Here is a 17,758-nt window from a genome sequence, read left to right as displayed (position 1 = left end):
GTACCTTCTCTTCTTTTTATTCCCATTTTGCTTCAAACCTGACAGGCATAAGAATACCAAATTTCGATATTAGAGGGAATTTTAAATGTATATTATCATGTATACTGTGAACTGCTTAGAGATATTTTTAAATATGTTTGGTACATAAATCTATTAAATAATAATAAATAATGAAGATAACTTAACACTGCCAAGCTAGAGACTAATAGGAGTGAGCAGTTTACTAGGGGAAAGGAAAAGAAGTCAGTTAACATTCCTTGTCATGAAATATGGGTGACAAGTGAGCCACAGGCAACAATGATAGCACAACAGTATTTAGGTCAGATGCTAAACCAGCAATAAAATGATGAGAAAGTGTACATCTTCTCTGTTTTCTAACAGATTAATGCATCTGAATCAAAGATAACAAATATAATTTATTTGAAGCACACCCTGGAACTTGTGGAGCCTTTGAAGGTATCATATCCTGAAGCACTATGTAAATAGCAATTACTGTTATCATTAGGCCCTAGTGGTCCCAATAGGCCCTTACTCTCTGTGCCACTGTTAACTTGCCAGAATTCCTTGCCTGCTATCTACTTTTCAGTGCCACTATCATAGTTGCCCAGAGGGCTAGGCCTGACAGGAGTTGTAAGTCAAAACATGTGGAGGGCCACAAATTGCCCACCCTTGCGTTAGAACCTACTCTGGTGTTGGTGTTGGCAGCAAAGCTTAATTACTGCAAAAAGACATGCAGCAGAACTCATTTAGATGATGAGGACTTTTAAAACATATTTCCTCCAAACATTGTACCCACTTGATTTGCTTGCTCTTAGAGTGCAAACCTATGTATGTTTATTCAGAGGTTAGTCCCAGTGTGTCTAATGGGGCTTACTTCTTAGGAAACGTGTGTAGGATTGCAGCCTAACAATGCAATCCTATACATGTATCCTCTTGACATTGTATCCGCTTGAATTGATTGCCCACCCCTGCAGCTTAGCTAGGGCATCAGGTAAAAAAGGGCGAGTACGATTCCACCTAGTCCTATGAAGCTAAAAACTCATTGCCCAGGCACAGATTGAGCTTTCAGACTGCCTGCTCTGGTATATTTGCTTAATTGGCCTCTGCTCACTTGCTGGTTATCTCCAAACTGCTGTTCTCGACAATTCTATATATACTTTAAGAAGACAGCTAAAGCACTTGGAGCGAGCATTACCAGTCACAGGCTAGAACTCATGTTAGGGCAGGAGTAGGCAATGTATGGCCCTCCAGATATTTTGGCCTTCAACTCCCATCAGCCCTAGCCAGCATAGCCAATGGTGAGAAATCATGGGAGTTGTGTAGGCCAAAGCATCTGGAAGACCACAAATTGCCCACCCTTGCATTAGAACCTACACTGTGGTGGTGTTGGCAGCAAAGCATAATTACTGCACAAAGACATGCAGCAGAGCTCTTTTAGATGATGAAGAATTTTTTTTATCTTCCCCCGAAACATTGTATCCGTTTGACTTGTTTGCTCTTAGAGTGCAAACCCATGTATGTTTACTCAGAGGTAAATCCCACTGTGTCTAATGAGGCTTACTCCATAGTAAATCATATACAGTACACTTACTCAGATGTAAGTCCCATTGGGTAGAATGGGGCTTACTTCCAGGTAAGTGGGTATAGGATTGCAGCCTAACAGTGCTAGTCAGAAATAAGTACCATTGAATCCAATGGGGCTTACTCCTAATAGGGGTGTAGAATTGTAGCTTAAGGCTTGTACATGTCTACTCAAACGTAAGTCCCATTGGGTTCAATGGGGCTTACTCCCAGGTTTGTGGGTATAGGATTGTAGCTATAGAACTCAGTAACATTTTTGTACATTTGAATATTTAATTTTTTCATGTTCACTTTGACAGGATGCTTTAAAAAGTTATAAGACAACATTATTAAAGGCTTACTATAGTTCTTTGGAAGACAACAGGTAGTGTATTATAATAATTTTTTTACATTCTTGCTATCATATGTTGTAAAATATTTTTAATTGATTGCAGAATTTTTTATTTGGTTTTGAGTCTCATTGTATCCATTAGTGCTACACAAGATTGCACTGGGCTACGTTGAGTTGAGTAAAATCCATTGCGATGTTTGATTGACAGTTCCTCCGCCCTCTTTCCTCCCCTGGTTCTCCCAATGGTATCCCATAAGCCATTGCTGCAAACAAACAATCCTGGCTGCTCTCCTGGAGCAACACTTGCTCCCTTTGCTGCTCTTGCCAGGGAACTCTGTACCCAGTGGGAAAAGTCAACTCAATGCAACGGAAATCTCCATGGTGCCCGCCACGCAACACAATGATTGTGCAGGAACCCACCTCTGCACAGCATGGATATTCTGCATGGAGTGTTTTCCAAAAAAAAAACCCTCCACTATTGCGTGGAGTTTTCCCACCAGACAACACTTTTCTCAATGGTGGTGTAAAACTCCACTGTGGAGTTCTAAAACCACTGTTGAGAAACGTGTTGTCTGAACTGAGCCATTGAAAGATACGTCTAGCATTAGCGAGCACAACTTTAAATATGATGTTTTGAGTTTTAAAAATATAATAATACTTGTGGGTTTGGGATCCAGATATTATTTCTTTTAGACAGGTATAGCATTTGTTAAGTATGACACACATTTCCACAATTTTGGGTATTTTGTTTTTTCTAGATTTGGCATCATACTTGAAAAGATTAAAACTGTTATTAATGATGATACAAGATATACAAAAGGCTGCTTGAATATGAGAACTCAGAAGTGCTATGCAGTGAAACCTAATATCAACGAATTCCTTGACATAGCACGAAGAACATACACTGAGATTGTAGATGATATAGCAGGTACTTACTTACTTCGGGTACATTTCTATGCATGTTTAGACAGAAAAATGTCCCACACCTCACAGTAATCCCCAGCCATCATGGCTTGTTGGGAATTGTAGGACTTTTTTCTGTCTAAATATGCATAGGATTGTGCCCTTAGGCACTTACTTTTAAAGTATAGAATAGTAAATATAATTTACTGAAATATATACTCTTTAATGTCATTTACCACACAATGCTGTGCATGCCTATTCAGAAGTCCTGTAGAGTTTAATGGACCATCTCTCAGGTTTGTGTGTACAATATGGTTAAATACAAAGATGTTGTTATGCTGCTGTCAGAAATTCTTCTGTCAGTGGAACCAGGAGGGGGCAATTCCTCACTTCCTGCTCCCCTGTGTCCTCAAAATCTTCTCCAGGGAACTGGGAAATCCTCTGGAGCAGATTTGCAGGCGGCACAGAGCCTACAGGGGCAGAGGAGGAGAAAAGGAGAAAGTCCTATTGCATCAGCAGATTCCTAATTCAGATAACGTTGGAATTAGGAAAGATTTTAAATGGAATTAAAAAAAGATGCTGAAATACTATTCGCATGTGTCCTGTTCTGTAGCATTTCATGTCATGGCTCCTGCTGAGTATGGAGGTTAGCCCAGTTGGAGGCACTGCTGCACCTAGGTTCACAGAAAGACAATCAACAACTATCATTTGATATCCCTGTCTCCCTCAAGGTCCTCGGCTCCATAAGAACTCCTGGGACCACTACCCCGCCCTGCTTCCAGAGGAGGTTGCACTGCCATCCTCAGAATCTTTTTCCAAAGCTGCCACCATGCATTTACAACCAAAGTCTGCAAAAGCAGCCTCTAGGAAATCGAAGTTCTATTTAAGGCTCAGTCTGAGTCTAGTTGTAGGAGCAACATACAAGCAGAGTTTGTCTTGCTTCTAGCCCAATTCTGCTTAGAGCTCTCCATGGTGCTATCCACTCCATGCTTTTCCTTACCTTAATGGGTATCTGACCTTGGCTTCACCTGGCCTTCTCATCTCCCTTCACCTTCTAATCTCCCCTGAGTTGATCGTCTTGCAAACAGACCATTGTTATGCCTGATTTGCCTACTGGATCTGAACCCTTGGTTCCCCTGGCCACAACCTCTGAGAGGTCAGCCCTGATTTAATGTCTATTTATTTATTTATTGTCCAATATGAACAGACACAGCACTATTGAAGCAACTTGTTTGCAGTCCTGATCACTTATTGTGGAATTAGAGATGACTAGCCTCATTATTATTATTATTATTATTATTATTATTATTATTATTATTATTATTATTTATATAGCACCATCAATGTACATGGTGCTGTACAGAGTTGTCATAATTGTCATAAGAACGTAAGAAGTGCCCTGCTGGATCAGACCGAGGGTCCATCTAGTCCAGCACTCTGTTCACACAGTGGCCAACCAGCCATTGGCCAGGGATGAACAAGCAGGACATGGTGCAACAGCACCCTCCCACCCATGTTCCCCAGCAACTAGTGCACACAGACTTACTGCCTCAAATACTGGAGGTAGTACACAACCATCAGGGCTAGTAACCATTGATAGCCTTCACCCTTGAAAACCTCTCAATTGCCCCAGTATGAGGTTCTGTTTCTGCAAGGGGGGAAGCTTTCATTGCTATTAATATTATTATTTACTATTTATATAGTAAAATTACACTTTTACTATAAAAATTAAAAGACAAGTTTTAGAATGTTTATTGGCTTTTAAAATGCCTTATTTTTCTTGTTATGTCTTCTGCCTTCTAATCCATTATGTAGTAAAAATGTAAAGATTTTTGCTGTATTGACTATGAATTTTATTGTACATATAATAGAGTTGGTTTTGTTGTATTAGGGGAAAAATATGTTTTACATCTTGCTTTTAAGGAATGATAACACAGGTTGCAGAAAAATATAACCTTCCTTTGAAAACAAGTTTTAGTTCAGCTCGAGGATTTTTTGTTCAGATGAATGCTGACTGCGCAGCAATACACAATGGTCAGCTTCCTTCAGAATTTACCAAGGTACACATTTTGGAAATGTTGACTCTCAAAACTACTATAGTTAATAAATTTACATTTCTTATTTATTTACATTTCTCCACTACAGTGCTTAGCGGGTGTTTGACTATAAGATGACCATAAATTGCCATTGTAATGAGTTTGTAAAGAAGCATAATCCAATGTCACATGAGTGGATTTATGTTTGCATGCCAGGACCTTCTCCTTTGCCCTTGCAGCCAACCTGCCCCTCAGAAATATTTTCCAGGGAATCCCCCAACCTTCAGAGCAGCAGAATAACTTAATTGGATTTCACCCATCATTCTTTGATACATATGGGGAGGCATTTGTGGTAATGATAGAGTGGCATTGGTACTGTTGTACAAGGCATTAAAGAAGCACATATTCTGGGATACTATATAAAGTTTAGGTCACCCATGTTCAAGAAGAGTAAATTAAACTGGAACAGGTGCACATTGCTTAATGGATGAAGAACTTTGTGTGTTTTTCAGGGATAAAACGTTATCATAGTAAAATATATCAGTCTACAGTAGGGATATAGAACCAAATTAGGGGGTGGGGAGCTGGATGACCTCCCCATCTAGTCCTCTGCAGGCCATATGAAGTCAGGTGGGTTTCACCACACCCATGTCATTTGCTCCCTGGCTGAAGTGCTTGAGCCAGGGACTAGATTTCACTGTGCAAGGGCTTTCCCGGTCAGAGAAACCCTGTGAGTAGCGAAATCTGGTCCCTGAGCCATCTGCACCCCTTCATTCCTCTTCCACAGGTTTATTTGAAAGAGTAACACAATAGAGAAGAAGGTTTGAATTAAAGAAGACTGTAGTTAAAAGAACTGCTAGCCATAAATTGGCCACAGATGTAGCTTGCAAATCAGAAGAGTTGTTTTTACTATTAAAGTTGTCCAAATCAAAGCAAGTGCTCCCCCTTACTTTTATTATTGTTTTAACAAGAGTCTTTATTTTTTTATAAAGGAGTTGAATGTTATAAATATTCAAATTTAAAAAGCAAACATTGAAAAGATCCGACATCCTGAAATTTTGTAAAAATGTCAATGTTTTGCAAAACAATATTTTCTGTTTTAGTTTCCTGGCATCTTTTTTTTTTTCTCTGTGTTTGTAGAGCGCTATGGTCAGGTCTTTATAGAAGGTGTTGGCTGCAATGATGTCTTTGTACAGGGGACTAATGTCTTTTGGTCACTTTCAGTTTCATCATTGGATAGTGCACAATGTTACCATCATTACATTAGAATATTTTGTTTGTGGGCTTTATTAATCTTGTATTTAGCTAAAAAGTAATGAAAGCAGCTTTGTTTCATGCTTTGCAGATTACTCTCATGTAGTTTTCTGGGAGTCTTTTTATTTATGCTTATCTAACATATTTTAATGTTTAATTTGAAATTTCCCCAAAGATTACTAAAATGAAAAATGTATATAGCTTTACTTCACCGGATTTAATGAAAATGAATGAAAGATGCCAGGAGTCTTTGAGAGAAATTTATCACATGACCTACTTGTAAGAATTCTTCAAACTTTTTTTTTAATCCTAAGTAGATTTATTGTTCCAAGTGAATAGTTATAAGGCTTTTAACATTGGTTTTATGGATAACTGTAGACATTTAGAACCAGGACTGTGCACCTGGCTTCAGTTCTTGGATCCAAGCTTCTGATTTTCTCAAAACATGTTTGGGATTCCTTACTGTCTTTCCTGTTCTATTCCTGTTGCTGCCAACTTCATGCTTGTTGTCTATGTAATTCATATGCCTGCCAGTAACTAGACATCAAAATGACGGCTGCATGTAAACAACTATTGCAGTGTCTGATGTGTGTGTTTAGTCTGGTCTTCCCAGAAAAAGCTATGGTCTCTCAGCAGCAGCATCTGCCAAGGAAATCAGATATTGCTGAATACTGAGGACCTTGAAGCCAAGAGGCATCTTAGAGTAACCCTGCCTTATCTATATCAGCTGTTTCTGGGATAGATACTTTCATTGTGGGGACCAAGAAAGCAGAGCCTGAATTCCAGTCTCCAACCTCACTCACCAACAACTATCTGCAAAATATCTCGAAGGAAGACTGCACCCTGGTATATTGTCTTAAGAATACAGGAAATGTCCTGCTTGATGAGACCAAGGCTCTATTTAGTCCAATATCATAACCAACGAGATACCTCCAGAAAGACCACAAGCAGGACATTAAGGCAATAGCCCTGCTGTTCCCCTAGAGCAACTATTACTCAGTGGCATACTGCCTCTGAACATGGATGTTCTTGTGGGTTTCCAGTCGACAGCTGGTTGGCCACTTTGTGAGCAGAATGCTGGACTAGATGGACCCTTGCTCTTATGTTCTTACGTTCTGTTTAATAGCTAATGATGGTTACATTGCCGAAGAATTTATCTAATATGCTTTGAAAGCCACCTAACCACATTCTGATTTGATGAATTCTGAAAACGAATTTATAGATTCTGTGAAGAATTACTTTCTTTTATATCCTGAATATACTGTCAAGCAGTTTCGTAGGGTGACCCTGTATAACAAGAGAAGGAGATAGCATGATCTCTGCTCACTTTTTTCACCCCATGTGAGAAACTGTATGGCAGCACTTAGTTGGGTCCACTTGATGAAGGGATGAGAACAAATTAATCATCATTATTTTCTTTTTCTTTCTTTTTTACACCTTTTCTATTTTGAAATCCAGATAGCAGAATTGCATTCAGTATTCCAGATGTGACCGCACCATGGATTTATATAATGCCATAAGTACAGTGGCAATATTATTTTCAACCCTATTTCTAGTAATCCCTAGTATGGAATACCACTGCAGCACACCAAGTTGATATTTTCATTATGCTATCCAGCATGACCTCAAGATCTCTAGTTAGTCACCAGAGGGGCTTCTGGAATCCTGGGCTTTTAATGACTTGAGGCAAAGCACAACAGGAAATACCTGGGAACTGAATTGGGTCCCTGAGTCATCAGATGCCTATTACAACATTTCACAGCACACCAGGGTCCCTACACACACACACACACACACACACACACTGAATCAATATATTTCTCTTAAATAAATAGAATATAAACAAATCCTAGAAGGAGCTGGCTTGGCCATATTTTTTCCCTAAGAAAACCTGCCACTAGGAACATGAAGGGCTCAAGAATGTAAATAAAACACATAATGAACCCTATGATAACAGTTTCTTTCCAATATTTGTATACTGCTTTTCAACCATAATGGTTATCAAAGAAGTTTACAGAATGAAATTATGATAACTGAAAATTATTGAAATAATGAGCAACATCGCAAAATGTTTTCTAGCATTAATATCAACTTGTTTAAATGTGTGATTTTGCCATAGTTACATGTTCAATCAAAGTAGTTTGGGAATACAGTTGATATTTTACACAGCTGTCTAAGAATCAACAATTTTATTAAATACTGTGTAAATAACTTTGAGCAATAAAACAAACTGCTGGTATGTGTTTTGCAGGATAGTGTGTAAACTACTGAGTGAAATCTATGAACATATTCATTGCCTATACAAACTCTCTGACACTGTATCTATGCTAGATATGTTGCAGTCATTTGCCCATGCTTGCACCCTTTCTGACTATGGTAAGTAGCCTTGTTATTTAGAACGACTTATATTAGAACTTACATATTTTATGTCACCTATCCCTGAACTCTGAATTAGTCAACTAAAATAGCACCTAACATAATTTAAAAGGTCTAAAGTTTTTTCAGCATCAGTACGCAATTATGTGGGAAGGATAGAAGTCCCATTGAATTCAGCTGGGCTTGCTTCCAGGTAAATAGGTATAGGATTGCACTTTTAGTGCTGCACTGACATGGCATCGCAAACCATAACCATAAGGAATGCACTATTTTTTCAGACTGATTCTTTGGCACACTTAAGATCTGGATAAAATACTATATAATAAGCCTCACTGAAGTACAGTTACAATATATTTGTTAATTACAGCTAAATACTAAAATATCCTATTATCTCACTATATTTCTTTGTGTAGTACGTCCTGAGTTTACTGACACATTAGCAATAAAGCAAGGATGGCATCCTGTTCTTGAAAAAATATCTTTTGAGAAACCTATTTCCAACAATACTTACATCACAGAGGGAAGTAATTTTATCATAATTACAGGACCAAACATGAGTGGAAAGTCAACCTACTTAAAACAGATAGCTCTTTCTCAGATTATGGCACAAATTGGTAAGTAATAGCTTGTTTGAACCTGCATTATTTTCTAGTGAACTAGTGATAACTTAGGGGAGAGGAAGTGTGGGTGCAATCAGATGTGGTCTTACTATATTAAGAATTTGACAAGGCTAACATTAACCTACAGCTTTGCTGTTATTTGCCCTTCTCTTTAATTTGCAGGATCTTTTGTCCCAGCAGAATATTCTTCTTTTAGGATTGCTGAGCAAATATTTACTAGAATAGGTATGGATGATGATATCGAAACAAATTCATCAACATTCATGAAGGAGATGAAAGAGGTATTCAGCTGAGCTTAGTGATTCTTTTATCAGTGGCCTTGATTAATATTTAATTGGCACACAGGTTTGTATATTTTGCTTGCATGTAAATATTCAAGGACCTCTGCTTCTGTTTTTCTTCCTACGTGCCAAAGTTTAGACTAATAGGCTGAAATTTATTGAGTCTATGCATGCACAGAAGAAGAAGATTTTCTTCTTCTTTTTTCAACACACCTTCTTTCCTTCACACCATCCACGGTCATGCCACCTTGTAGGCTGCTCTAACTTCGCCCAAATGTTCATTGTTCTGGACCATCATAGCTGGTTTAATCAAAGAGTACAGATTTGGATAGTTTTCTTTTCTCAACCATATTAATAAGTACACTGTTGAGGATTGTGAAATATGCAACAGCTGGGATCCAGCAGAGCTCTGGAGGGAACAGAAAGCACATCTGCTCGTACAAGGACAGATTCCCGATTTCTGCCAATTTCCCAGTCCAGCTGCAGTCCCCAAGCCACAACCCCTGCAATTCCAGAACTTATTTGGAGGCAGGGGGACAGTGAACTGCAGGAAAAAGAAAAAGTAGGATTCTCCTCTTTGGCAATAAATACTGTGTGCACAGTATTTATTTTCTAATCCACTATGTTTAATATTACACTTGGAACTTATAAAAGTTTTCAATCCTGCTCACCTAGACCTACTTGTAAGTAATCAAGCAGGGACACTCACTGTTACGAGCATCTTTTTCAGTTACTTGCATCATCACTAATGGATGTTAGGAGAGGGATGTGTGGCCTCATATATGTATATGCTTTCTGTGCATATTGAAGCTGCTGTACCTGCCTGGAGCTTCTGGAAAGAACTGTTTGTGTTGATGAATATTCTGTTTTTTAAGTGGCAGCTGGTTAAATGTTACTAAAGTAAATTTTCTGATGCGTTTTGGGCATGAAATGAAAATTCCTATTAACAGCTTTTACCCTCACATTTAGTGATAGTAATGAAATTTGATGTCTTTTTCTCTAGATAACATATATCATACAAAATGCTAATGACAGATCACTTATCATAATTGATGAGCTTGGCAGAGGTACCAGTCCTGAAGAAGGCATTGGCATATGTTATGCGGTCTGTGAATATCTTCTGAATTTGAAGGTAATATTAATATTTTAATCAATAGGTACCTGATTTTTTATTTATTTTTGTACTTGCTTTCTCTTCATTCCAATAATTTATAGCTTTTTTCATTTAATGTTTCCTACTTCAGGCATTTACGCTCTTTGCTACTCATTTCTTAGAATTATGTCAACTTGATGCCTTATATCCCAATGTGGAAAACAATTATTTTGAAGTGCAGCATGTGAGAAGCAGTTCTGGAATTAGGGACAATATTGCTTATACTTACATTCTTTCTAAAGGACAAACAGAGGAAAAGAACTATGGTAATATAAAATATTGATGACTAGAATTTACTGAAATTAACACACACACACACACGTATAAACGTAAATATAAACAGGCAAAGCAAGAGCACATAGATGTCTTATCCATCAAAGCTTGTGCCGGCGTATGGAAACAGGCTTCTGGGATGTAGTCGGCACATACAGAAGCGCCAATCCAAGAGATGTATATGGCATTCCTTTTGGTATTTGGGACGATGTGTTTATATGTGGGGAATTTTTTTCAGGCAGCAATTTTGTAAGATTTTTATTTTCTTGTCATCATTACTGATTATTTATTTTAAAAGTTAATATACCACGCCTTTATCCCAAACAGGATTTCCTAAAAGGTGATGTACATAGAAATTAAGCATTCTGTACAATAAAACAACATATAATGTAAAGAGTTTTTCTTAACTGACCCTAGAATAGTTGTTTAATGGATATTGTCTGTTTTTATGCTTTTTATGGTTTAACCATTTGTTAAATTCCAAATAATTAGTAAATAATTTAAAAGAGCATTTATCTTAGTGAAAATTAAAGACTGTTCCAGTACAAAATTCATCTGTTTAATAACTTACTCTCAAAAAGAAGAAACTACTGAACATTCCCATAATGTATGTTTAAAAGAAGCATTAACTGCAGTGCACCACAAGCAATTAAGAGAAGTTGCATTGTCCAATAGCCCCAAACAAACTTTTTTTTTGTTAAATAAGACACAGCCTAAGATCCATAGACATGACAGGTAGATGCCAAGGATGATCTACTGATTAGGCATGTTGTGGTGATACCCACAGCAGTTTTTTTAAATTCCCAAATGTGCTCATGGTACCAAAGAGGTTGGGGACTCTTGCATTAAATTTTTTTAACCGCTTTAAAAAAATACAGATTTAATTTATGAATATGCGATTTATTATTAAGTGTGCATTAAAAAGATTTTAACCCAGAGCCATAAAGAATATTGCAATGGCACCAGGTGTACCTTCCATGGGAGGGTATTCTGAAGTTTGGATGCCACCACAGAGAATGCCCTCTCTTTTGTGGATGATAACAGCACTTTTCTTGTAAAAGGGATATGAAGAAGGGTCCCCTCTATTTACCTTAATAAACAAGTGAGAGGAAATGCTTTTAGCTGCTGACATTAGTCTCTCCATTTTGCAAGTTGATTTAGTTTTCAGTCTCTCATATTTTTCTCTTGTCTTTTTGAACAATATTTCAAATACTGAGGAAATATCCGTTTGTGCCCCAGCGCTTGCGCTAATTACATTGCACTAGCATAAACCAGCACTTCAACAACGTAACTAGCACCTATAGAGCAAAACAAAAAAGTGACAAGTTGCTGCCAAAATTCGGCAGTGCTACTAAAACGTAGCTGCAAATGACTGCATGTTGTGAAAACATTGGATTGCACTAGTGCTAGCACTGAAGCACAATTGGATACTACCCCCTGTTGTGAGGAAAGAAATGGAGTTTGTCATAACAATAAAGACTATTCCGGGACCTTAAAGAATAACACATTTATTAAGGCATAAGCTTTCATGGACCAGAGTCCATTTCATGAGATACATAGAATGATATCCTGAGCTGGCAGGTATATTATACACATGAGTATAAAGAGAGAGAAATGTTAGCAGTGAAGAGAGGAAAGGAAATGCAAGAAACTCAGAATGTGATAATTACGTTAAGGTTGCAGTGTTCATTTTCCTGTCCTTCTCTCTCAGTAAAGAATGATTTTCTCCAACCTATTACACAGAAATATAATGTTATTTAGATAAAGACTGCTGAGCCATCTGAAAATAATTATGATGGCTGATCAGTCTGAGCATGTGTAGTAACTCCGATAGGATTTTGAATAGAGTTGCTTCTACACAAATTTCTATATTCAGATACAGGGGTTGGTTGTGGGAGGAGATGATTGATATAAACATGTTTTTTGTTTGTTTTGCAGATGTAATACTGCTGATTTTTTGGGCATGGTTAAGAAAGTAAGAGTGAAATCATGCACTCCTTCGTCTAATCTGCCTTCTCTTGTCAGCGGTAACCATGGCTTGGCATCACATTTATAAATGCTAAATAGTTAAGGCTGACAAAGCTCCCTCTTAACCAGGATCTGCAAACCAGCTTCAAATCCTGTTTAAAATAGGAACCCTAGTTAATTTTGCTATAGATATAATACTATGATTAAGGCTGGCATTTTAAAGGAGACAGGAGAGGTGGAAGATATCTGTGAACTTATGCCCTGTTCCTGACCTTTTAACCATGTTTAAGAGATCAGGAATGTTACATCAACACCAGGGCAGACAAGCACTTTGATTAAATATAATGCTGTCTACCTTTAACAATGAAGAATTGTTTCTTTTGTTTTATATTTAGGACTAAAAGCTGCAGAAGTTTCTTCTCTTCCACCTTCAATAATATGGGATGCCAAGGAAATCATAACTGTTATTGCTAGTCAAATGTTGGTATGTAGTAGTAGCATAGAACTCCAACACACTGTAGCATAGCTCTTAGTCGTACACACTGATCCTAAACACATTTAGTAGTTTTTGTTGTAATTTATTTTGAAATGTACGAACTGCATTCTCAGCCAGTTCAGTAGCAGTTGCAGTAGTATACATACAAATAAGTAACAACCAAAACAATGAAAAACAAAAACTATAATTTAAGCCCAAATGATCAATTCCAAATATATATAAAAAAAACACAGTCACTGAAATGGCAGGAAAAGTCTGGTAATAAAAAAAAAAGTCTGGTAATAAAAATAAGTTCCACTCATCCTCAGTGAGGGATATGTAAAAGATATGTATGCAGCTCTTAGACCAGGGGTTGGCAGAACATAGATCTGGGACTACTGGTAGTTATCTCTAGATGATTTGCACTAGAATGGCAAGATTTTTGACTCCCAATTGTTTACCAATAGCAGGAACAAAGTGATTCTTCCCAAGTAACCCTTCCCCCAAATTTTACAGCTGAAATGAAGAAAGCTTGGGGGAGGGTTGTAGAACCAAGAGGGGGGTTGGTTTGTAGAAGTTCTGTGAGCTCCGTTCATTTCTGGTACTCCAAACAAATTCTTGGACTCAGACTTCTTTAAAATAAGTTTAGGTCTTCTGCATCAGATTCAGGTTAGTAGATCTCAGGGTTCAATTAAAAAACAAAGTAGATCCTGCAAGCCTGAACTCTACCTGACCCTGTCCTAGACTGTGCTGGACTTTAAATTAGCCAGTAGCATTCTGAATTGGATCGAGAAGTAAAAAGGGTTCAGTGCAGCTGAGTCAGAATTGGATCCCATGCGTTCAAGAGATTGGCTACAGCATTCTGTACTAGCTGAACGTCCAAGCTGACTTCAAAAAAGCAGCTCCACGTAGACAACATTGAAGTAATCAGTAGGAGAGATTACCAATGTCTAGATTACTGAAGCAAAATCCCTGTCTGAGAGAATTGGTCACAGATGGCTCACCAGTTGAAGCCAATACTAATACCTGAGAATTCCAGCAGCAATACAGTGTCCAGGAAAATTGCCATGAAATGCACATTGTATTTTAGGGGGATTCTAACAGGACATAAATCCAACAATTTTCTAGCCCTAGTCTGGCCCTCCATCATCATTGTCCTGTCTGGATTAAGCTTCAGATAGTTAGTTGTCACTGAGTTTAGGCATTCAAGGTCTAAACCACTGCTCCTAGATCTTATGACAAATGATAAATAGAGCTGGTTCATCAGTATTGTGATTAAATGCCAAGTCAAAGACGAAATCTATCAGCTCAATCATGAAGTTTGTTGGGTTGTGGATTGTCTGGTACCTCAACAAAATCTCTCAGCAAATAGTCAGTCTGATTGTTTAAAGAAAATGTTTACAGTTTTCATTTACTAACTATCCATGTCAGAGAAATTTTTTTTTATGTTTCAAGAGCATTCTTTATCCCAGGAAAAAATGTAATAAATTCATAAAGCTTTTTAAGGAAACAATGAACATCTGTATGCATATACAAGACTATGTTATGGTGGGTAATACATACCAACTTTGAAAACAATTTACTATTTTATATAGTTATATCACGAAAAAAAAAACCTTTGCTGTTTTGAAGCAGTGTGATCTGTAAGTACAGGTAACATTGAATACAAAATGTTGACATCATGACATATATAAGGGCCAAATTAGATATTACAAGGGAAACACAGGATTCTTAATCCAGTATTTCCTTTGTTGCTCAAGTGCAGAGGTTGGGGGGCATTTGCAGAGGATGACAGGCAAGTGCAAAAGGGTGCTTAATTCTTCTCCCACCTGCCAGTTACCCTCTGCAAATAATTTTATTTATTTATTTATTTATTTATTACATTTCTATACCGCCCAATAGCCGGAGCTCTCTGGGCGGTTCACAAAAATTAAAAACATTCAAAGTATAAAACAACAGAATAAAACCGTAATATAAAATACAATATAAAAGCTCAACCAGATAAAAACAGCAGCAATGCAAAATTACGAATTCAAAACACCAAGTTAAAATTTATTTATAGACTGTTAAAATGTTGTGAGAATAAAAAGGTCTTCACCTGGCGTCTAAAAGCATATAATGTAGGTGCCAAGCGAACCTCTTTAGGGAGCTCATTCCACAGCCGGGGTGCCACAGCAGAAAAGGCCCTCCTCTGGCAGGGGCTCGCGGAGAAGGACCCCTGAGGATGACCTTAGGGTCTGGGCAGGTACATATGGGAGGAGGCGTTCCTTCAGATAGCCTGGCCCCAAGCCGTTTAGGGCTTTAAATGTTAATACCACCACTTTGAATTGGGCCCGGACCTGGACTGGCAGCCAATGAAGCTGGAAAAGGACTGGCGTGATGTGGTCTCGTCGGCCAGTCCCTGTTAGTAACCGTGCTGCCCTGTTTTGTACCAGTTGAAGTTTCCGGACCGTTTTCAAAGGCAGCCCCACGTATAACACATTGCAGTAATCCAAACAAGAGGTTGTCAGAGCATGGATAATTGTAGCTAGGCTATCTCTGTCCAGATAAGGGCGCAGTTGGTATATCAGCCTAAGCTGATAAAAGGTGCTCTTTGCCACTGAGTTCACCTGTGCCTCAAGTGACAGTTCTGGATCCAAGAGCACCCCCAATCTACGGACCCGATCCTTTAGGGGGAGTGCAACCCCATCCAGGACAGGGCAAACATCACCTCGCCGGACAGATGAACCACCCGCTAACAGTACCTCCGTCTTGTCTGGATTGAGTTTCAGTTTATTAGCCCTCATCCAGTCCATTACCGTGCCCAGGCACTGGTTCAGAACAGCCACTGCCTCACCTGGGTTTGATGAAAAGGAAAGGTAGAGCTGGGTATCATCCGCATATTGATGACACCTCAGTCCACATCTCTGGATAACCTCCCCCAGCGGCTTCATATATATGTTAAACAGCATAGGGGATAAGATAGAGCCCTGTGGAACCCCATGGCTTAGGAGCCACGGCACAGAGCAATAATCCCCCAGCACCACCTTCTGGAATCAGCCATCCAAGTAGGAGCGGAACCACTGCAACACAGTACCTCCAACTCCCAGCTCAGACAACCTATCCAGAAGGATACCATGGTCGATGGTATCGAAGGCCGCTGAGAGGTCCAGGAGAACCAACAGGGTCGCACTCCCCCTGTCTCTCTCCCGACAGAGGTCATCCCACAGGGCGACCAAGGCAGTTTCCGTTCGAAAACCAGTCCTGAAACCCAATTGAAATGGATCTAGATAATCCTTTTCATTCAAGAGTGCCTGGAGTTGTCCTGCAACCACCCGCTCAAGCACCTTGCCCACTGCGGCTGTTTAAAACTTTTAAAGTGGAAGTAAGCCCAGCTTTGGGGTTGGGTTAATGGCTTTAAGAGGACAGGAAGTTTTTGCAGTGGCAAGAGGAGTTAAGGATACCCATCCCACCCAGTCTTTTACTCACTGAAAGCTTCCAACCCACCTCTGCATTCCCCATTACCTTGACAAATTCATGTTTGGGACATGCATTTGCGAAGATAGCTTGCACATCATCCACACTGATTTACTTAGTTGACATGAAAGTATAATTGAAAACAGTATATCTAAGTAATTCTCATTGTGAGTGTCCTAAAATTTCAGATTTTAACATGTGCATGTCCTTTTAAATATAACAGCAGCAACGAAGAAGTAGTCCTGAAATGTTAAAGCAGAAGGCTATATATCACTTAGCAAATAGGTTGGTTCAGACGGCTCGCAACTCTCGATTGGATCCAGACAGCCTGCGAATATACCTGAAAGGTCTGAAGAAAAAGTATGAGACTGATTGCTTTGCTGCTGAACAAGCACCCACAGAAGACCAGCAGTAATTTATACTTCAGTCTGGGGGACAAACTAATATACACATGATCGGCACCTGAAAATGTTTTTTACCATATACAAGACAATGATTTTTTAAAAAATCATTATACATCTGGAGTATTCTGTTTTGTTGTTTGAATGTGTTAATTTTGCAGCAAATGCATTCTTATTTAAATTGGAAAGATTAACAGTTAAATTGTAGAACTTCGAGCTGTAGGGTTTTTTTTAGACCTAACTTATTCAAAGTTTGGTTTCTAAACTCATTAAGGGGGGAAATCAGCTAGACTTGTTAGCACTGTTTAGTGACTTGGTTTATTGCAATTTAAAGACAATGGCATACACAATGAAAAACCTAAAGGGCAGAAATTTAATGAGAGAAATTATATTTATGGTTAGGCCACAATCCTATTACTCCTGCACCCAACGGTCATAATCTTTGAAACTTGGAGGCTTGTGAGCATCCAGTGCAGAGAATGAGGAGCAGCAGAGGTGCAAGTCACCTATGCCCAGGGATGTGCAAATCTGCCTGGGTCTCTTCTTGAGACTCAATAGATTTTCTCGGAATCCCCGGCCCAGGTGCAGATTTAGTCTAAATTTCCCCCTTTAAATCTGTGGTTGCAATTTACACATAAGTAAGTACTGTA

General features: G+C 38.7%; 1 protein-coding gene across 1 annotated transcript in view; it reads left to right on the top strand.

Annotated features, from left to right (window-relative positions):
- Positions 1-17,320, top strand: part of MSH4 (mutS homolog 4) — a 39,425-nt gene extending 22,105 nt beyond the window's left edge. Inside the window, exons 9-20 of the mRNA XM_063117998.1 lie at positions 382-456; positions 1,881-1,945; positions 2,671-2,840; positions 4,739-4,875; positions 6,281-6,384; positions 8,357-8,481; positions 8,895-9,095; positions 9,264-9,382; positions 10,386-10,514; positions 10,627-10,801; positions 13,172-13,260; positions 16,934-17,320. Of these exons, the coding sequence (XP_062974068.1) occupies positions 382-456; positions 1,881-1,945; positions 2,671-2,840; positions 4,739-4,875; positions 6,281-6,384; positions 8,357-8,481; positions 8,895-9,095; positions 9,264-9,382; positions 10,386-10,514; positions 10,627-10,801; positions 13,172-13,260; positions 16,934-17,122 (1,578 nt within the window). The 3' untranslated portion in view covers positions 17,123-17,320. The remainder of the gene's footprint in view (positions 1-381; positions 457-1,880; positions 1,946-2,670; positions 2,841-4,738; positions 4,876-6,280; positions 6,385-8,356; positions 8,482-8,894; positions 9,096-9,263; positions 9,383-10,385; positions 10,515-10,626; positions 10,802-13,171; positions 13,261-16,933) is intronic.
- Positions 17,321-17,758: the final 438 nt, after the last annotated feature.

This window comes from Elgaria multicarinata, chromosome 1 (genome assembly GCF_023053635.1).
Source record: "Elgaria multicarinata webbii isolate HBS135686 ecotype San Diego chromosome 1, rElgMul1.1.pri, whole genome shotgun sequence".
Taxonomy (NCBI): Eukaryota; Metazoa; Chordata; class Lepidosauria; order Squamata; family Anguidae; genus Elgaria; species Elgaria multicarinata.
This window is presented reverse-complemented; position numbering and strand designations above follow the sequence as displayed.